A 6,138-nucleotide genomic window follows, 5' to 3' on the forward strand; every position below is an offset into this window, starting at 1 on the left:
TTCGTGTCGTGCCATGTGCCCGGCAGGAGCAGAGCAAGGGCAGCACGGGTGCGGTTGCATAGCAATGCCCAGGTGCCAGGGCGTCACTCTTAAGAGTGGGAATCCTGTGTGTGCAGCATGATCAAAAACCCCTCAAAACACGAATAATTTTCCTTTGTTTGTCCAAGGAGGCTGGAGCGTTGATCCAAGAGATGCAAAAAAAAAAAATGTTTATAAGAGTGAACAGCCTGTCGTAAGCAAATTTACGTGAGGGAAGCAAACAGGGGAGCCCCGGGAGGTGTGTGTACCTGTGCCTAACCTTCTTCTTTGTTGCAGGACTCCAAGAACCCCAGTTTGTAGAGTTTAATGGAGGATTTAGCCAAACCCAGCTGGACTGGTTCAATGAAGTCCTCAAGTTCTCTGATGAAAATGAAGAAAAAGTTATAGTTATGGGTAGGTGGATATGGGTGATATGTGGTGGTATATGCAGTAGAAATTCTGTAGCCTCTGGATGTTAGCTGAGGAAACCATGTAGCAGCTTTGTAGCTCCTCTGAGGTATGCAGCAGAAGTGAAGCAGGAGAACAGCACCTGTGTCTCACGCTCGGGTGAGCTTTCTGTCTGAACTTCCCAGCAAGGAAGGTAAGAGTTTGGTTACAAATAAAGTAACTGTCCTGCTTCTTTCCTTCTCACCTGCAGGTCATGTGCCCATTCATCCAGATGCTTCAAACAGGGTTTCCTTAGCCTGGAATTACAAAGATGCCCTGTCAGTCATACACTCCCATCGGTGCGTGGTCTGCTTCCTCGCAGGGCACCTGCACGACAGCGGCTATTGCTTAGACTCTCACGGAGTTCATCACCTGACTTTGGAGGCGGTTATCGAAACTCCCCCGGAGAGCAATGCCTTTGGAACTATTTATGTCTATGAAGATAAAATGATACTGAAGGGAAGGGGCAGAATTTCAGACAGGGTTATGCATTTCTGAAAAATGATAAGCAAAAACAAATCACCTTCTTCAGGAAGTACTTGGACAAGGGGATTCGGCTTACCACGTGCTTGTAAAAAGATGTGCATGGCTGATCCTTTGTAGCTTGAATTCAAACATTTTTCTCTTGGATACAGGATTTTAGGAAAACAGACTTTGTTTCTTTGTGGAGAATAAGAAGGCCAGTAACCACGTTTGAAATAAATATACTTGAATGTTGAATGTTAACTTAAAACACCCAGTCCTGACTGGATTGCTATTTACTGTGGAAAAAGTATAAACCACGTCATGAATATTGTCAAAAAAAAAAAGCCACTTTTTTTTAATATATCACTCAGAATTAAAGCATGCAGAATTGTATCTGCCCAGCTGCACTCCAATTCTTACTTCTGTTTTTTTTTTTAAACATAGTAATGTCTCTTGTCTGGCAGAATTAGCCCACGCTGTGGCCTAACACTATCAGTTCTTAACAGTGCTCTGAAAGACTAATCTTCAAAATGAGCAAAGACCCAGGGAAACAGAGACCATCTGTGCCACGTCATGTAATGCTGCTGGGATTTCTGTGTGCACAGCTGTGTCAGCCCACAGCACCCCTGCGCCAAGCAGCCCTGGCAGGGGCTGCAGCCCATTGCTGGCCTCCGTCAGGACCTCTTCGGGCTCTCTCCCAGCCAGCTTGTGCGTCCAGCATCCTCACCGGTGCTTCCTGCTCCAGGATGAGCAGCGGTGGAACGTGGGTCCTGTCACTGGGCCCCACGGTTGGCTTCTGCTTTCCAGGAACAGAAATCCTGTGAGAAGCGGAGTTGCGGCAGTGACCGCATCAGCTGGTGGCAGTCAAGGACGCTTCTCATGGAAAATAAAAGGCACGGAAGCTTTCATTGAATTTTCTTTAGAAAAATACAATTTATTCCTCTGTAAACCCAGTGATTTTCAGTTAAATGTAATAGCAAAAAGATATTTCTTCATATATATTCTACATATGATGTTAGCGTAGGAACAGAAACACAGACTGTTCGATTTTACAATTAGTCTCAATGGACTATCCAGGCAGATATCTGGAAGTTTTATGGCTGTAAATAGTCATTTAGTGAAACAAAGTGTTTGCTTTACTTTTCCCTTATGTTACAGAACACCAGATTTCCCACAGTTAACGAGGTGGTTGGAGAGTGGCACAGGGATGCCAGGATATCTTGAATATGCCATTAAAACACGTGAGATCAACGGGGCTTTAAAAATGTATCAAGAAGTCAGCTGAACAAGTTTCCTTAGAAAATTCCCCACTTGCATTTGACAGCATCTTCAATTCATTTTTTTTATTAACAAATCTCAAACTGCGCCAGGTCCTATGAAACTGATGCTAACCTTGCATCAAGAACCAAAAGCAAAGGCATGAAGTGTCAGAATATTTAGTCTTGACTTTCTCCCACCCAATTAAATCACCGTTTTACAGTGCGTTGGCCAAGACTCTCGCATTTCTTTGTTCATATAAATGTACAGCCACGAAACAAAGGGGAAGAGGGCAACCACGACTGCAGCAACCAAACGAACTCCACCCAGTGGACTCCTATAAAGAAGGAATTGCAACAGAGCTACTTCAGATCGAACAGCTTTGAGACATCCACACCTGGCTGCAGCTGGAAAAACAGCAGAGAGCCTTTGGCCACTTCTAAGGTAGCTCCTGTGGATGCCTCAGCAGAGTCCTTCACTGGAGAGGCACCACCTGCCAGCAGAAACAGTTCTGCCACCTCAGGCTGCCTACACCCAGTGGAAAATAAAAAAGCATCCTCCTTGCTCAGAGCAGCTGTGATGTGTCTTCCCAGCACAAAGGCACTTTTCATTCTCCCGGTTTAGAGGGATTGAGCAAAATTGCTGTGGCACAGTCCTCTGAAGAGGCTGAAGGTGCAGCCCAGCAGCCCTCGGAACCCACTGCCAGCTCTGCCTGCATCACCCACCTGCTTCGGGGGGCTCAGCAGGCACCAGCATGGTGACCCCCACCAGGAAGGCCTGTAAATGGGGAGCAGTAGCAGAAAGGGCTTTGTAGTTCATCAGCACTCGGGGTTGTGGCTCGTTACCCTGACCCGCAAAAGGGGGTCCCCGCAGAAGGTCCCCTGCCCCTTGTGGGAGGGGGAACAGAAAAAATGGTTTTTGTAGCTTTGTTTTTCCCCTGCCCAGGCTTTTACCTGTAAAAGAACCTACAGGCTGTAGCACCAGCCACTACTGCCCAGGTGTCTGAGAACGCTCAGACGGTGACATGAAGGAGAAAAAGCAGCAGCTGAAATCAGCTATGTGTTCTCAGGAAGTTAGCTGCTAAATGCAAACCTATGAATGGAGTAAAAATAAGTAAATGAATAAATACATAAAGGAAAGGAAACAAAACTTACTTTGCTGAACTGCGACAAAGACTCATCCATATTGTAATGATCACCAGACCAAACAACTCTCTAAAATGCCAAAGAAAGAAAAATTATCAGAAAATAATACAAGCAGATATTTAGTTCTTAAAACCACAAAGCAGCAGTGTCTGCTCCTTCTCAGAAGTTCTATATGCATACACCAGGATTATAATTATAAAGGTATTTACACGGAATAACTTTGCTTCCCACCACAGATCTACAAACGCAGGTGCAGAAATTGCTGCTTCCAGTTTGTATTCTGCTGCAAAACTTGGATTCACTGACACACAGCAAAGCTGCATCCTGCTGTTCAGATCACTGCCCACAGCCGCAGTAGCTGCCAGTGCTTCACCTCCAGACTGTGCAAGCACCTACTTTAGGCAAGAACTGAACATCCAGATAAGAAATCCCCCCTCACCCTGAATCCCTGGCAACTCAGGGCATTCGGCAGCCCCTGCCAGACAAACATGCACGTGATGTCACCTCAAGAGAGTTTTTAAAATATTAATTCTCACTCCTACAGCTCCAGCAAGAGAGCACAAAGCTGTTTCACTGTACTGGTGCCCTTTGAAAGCCACAACTGCCCCCCATGAAATTGAACTGCCACAATCAGGCAAGCAGTCGTGACTGTTGATTCTCCCTCTAGCTCTTTTGTCCAAAAAAATGGCTGGTTTGGAGCACTACCATGCACCTTCCTTGGTTTGACTCTCCTGTGCCAAGCAAGAGCCCAGCAAATCAAGCTTAGCAAGGTTAGCACCAGGAGGAGATGGGCTGGCATGTTAAATTCGCACAGGGGAAAACAAAACTCATCGCTTACCTGCCTTCCTCTTCATGCAGAATGTTTCCCTGAGCATAAGCAAGCAAAGAGCGAGCCAAGGCAATGGTCCCAACAACACAACCTGCGGAGTGAAGGTCACAGAGGCTCCTCCAAACACCATTATCTAAGGGGAAAAAACAAACTGCCAGCAACTGCGCTGGGGCCTGAAGTAAATCCTGTAAGTCAGAAGGCAAACACACACGTCTTAGGCAGGAAGGTGGAATTAGCACCAGCAGCCCTGTGACCAGGGAAGTCTCCTAAAAAGTGCTGTTGGAAAGAAGCACTAGTGGGCTCAGGGCTTGCCCTCCTATGGATGCAAATTCTCGGCAGCAGGACTTCAATAAAAACGGCTTCCTATTCTCTCCAGCAAACAAAACGGGCTCTGGCATTCCACATGCATAGAGAAAAAATAATAATAAAATAAACAACTCCACAAAGCAGATAACAAATGAAAGCTCTCTTAAGCAGGAAGAACAGCCTTTCCAGAGCTCACCGCCATAACCCGATGCTCAGCGTGGTCCCAGAGGATGCTGGAGGCCAGGGGAGCAAGTCCCTGCTCCCAGCCTGGCCTCCCTCACACTCCCCAAGAAGCCTCTGCCCGAGGTTTTGCCTGCAGGGATGAGCAACGCTGACACCAGCTCTGCCTGGGGACTGATGTTGAGATAAACAGAGAGGTACCCGCAACGTGAAATATCTGAATGGGCCCACAGATTTCCCTGGTTTTCCATGGCCAGGGGCTTGTCAGGGAAGACGTAAGCGAACACATGGACAGTCCCCGCTGATCTCAGCAATGCCAACAGAAAAATGTAAAGTTAAAAGTAGTCTTTTCTGGGCACTGGCCCTTCCAAGCAAGCATTAAAGATGATGAGCTGCCAAAATTAAGTATCTCAGTGTGACCCAGCGTTGTAATCGATTCCCCCTTTGGCTGAATTTCCTACACACAACTTAGCAGAGGAAGAATCTGGGTCTTCCACAGACCTGAATGGCAAATATCCCTTGCTAAAGTCACATAAATATCCAGTCGTACAGTAGTTGTGCTATCTTAATTTCCACAGATGTCAGCACAAGGAAAAAAAACCTACTTGTGAGTTTAACACGCGGATTCTCTCGACCAGCCAAATGCCATTATGTTGAAGGCACACCGATCGCACAAATAAACCTCCTGCAAAACGCTCAAATCCAGAGACAGCCAACCCTCATGGGTTCTGTATTTAAGAATGCTGGCACTTTATACGCTTAAGGTGTCCAGAATGCTGGGGGACTGCAGCAGCGTGGTTTTTGCCAAGTGCATGTGCTCCTGAAGATTTAATTTTTTCCTAGCATAACTGTGGGTTTTGTTTATTCAAAATAAGTATTCATCCAGAAAATACACAGCCACGGAGCTGAATGTTCTGCTCACTGCCCATGCGCTTTCTGGGGCAGCTACAAGACCTTTGGCTCTTCCACAGGACTGCGCAGAGCTCAGCTGCTCTTCTGTGAGGTAGATAAGCAAACCCATAGTTTTACATCAAGGAAATGAAGTTAATTAACGTGCTGACATCAACAGCAGGGCTTGTGCTCCACTCGGGCTCTGAGCACCGGAATCAGGGCACAAAGGTGAGACCATCCCAGGAGCAGGGCTCCTCTGCTCACCTGCTGCACATCCAACCACAAGCACTAAAACAGGGACCAGCTTTTGTAGAAGCTTTTTTGCCCTCAAAAGGTAGCGGGACATGTTTCCACGTGGCCTAATCTTCACCTGTGATTCAGTAAGAAAACCCAAACCTTTTGGGGTCAAAATTTGAGCAGAGACTGTTCCGCATCTCAATATCATACCTGTTACTGAAGGGTTAATGCTGACAAGCAGGGTCAGGGCAGCGGGCACTAAGTAGATAACCTGTTAATGAACCATAAATCTATTCTGTAGCAAAACTTCGCAAGATAAGGAAGCAGAAGCACCCATCCACATCAACCCTGTGTCAGAGCAGC

General features: G+C 46.5%; 2 protein-coding genes across 2 annotated transcripts; one reads left to right on the forward strand and one right to left on the reverse strand.

Annotated features, from left to right (window-relative positions):
- Window positions 1-315: 315 nt before the first annotated feature.
- On the forward strand, window positions 316-963 carry ADPRM (ADP-ribose/CDP-alcohol diphosphatase, manganese-dependent; the record flags this gene model as incomplete). Its single annotated transcript, XM_009874565.1, has 2 exons — window positions 316-432; window positions 677-963. Coding segments are annotated over 2 exons (404 nt in total), but the record flags the coding sequence as incomplete, so codon positions are not given.
- Window positions 964-2,391: 1,428 nt separating this feature from the next.
- TMEM220 (transmembrane protein 220) lies at window positions 2,392-6,046 on the reverse strand (the record flags this gene model as incomplete). Its single annotated transcript, XM_009874566.1, has 4 exons — window positions 2,392-2,524; window positions 3,342-3,401; window positions 4,171-4,294; window positions 5,986-6,046. Coding segments are annotated over 4 exons (378 nt in total), but the record flags the coding sequence as incomplete, so codon positions are not given.
- Window positions 6,047-6,138: the final 92 nt, after the last annotated feature.

Source organism: Apaloderma vittatum, unplaced genomic scaffold (genome assembly GCF_000703405.1).
Source record: "Apaloderma vittatum isolate BGI_N311 unplaced genomic scaffold, ASM70340v1 Scaffold40678, whole genome shotgun sequence".
Lineage (NCBI taxonomy): Eukaryota > Metazoa > Chordata > Aves > Trogoniformes > Trogonidae > Apaloderma > Apaloderma vittatum.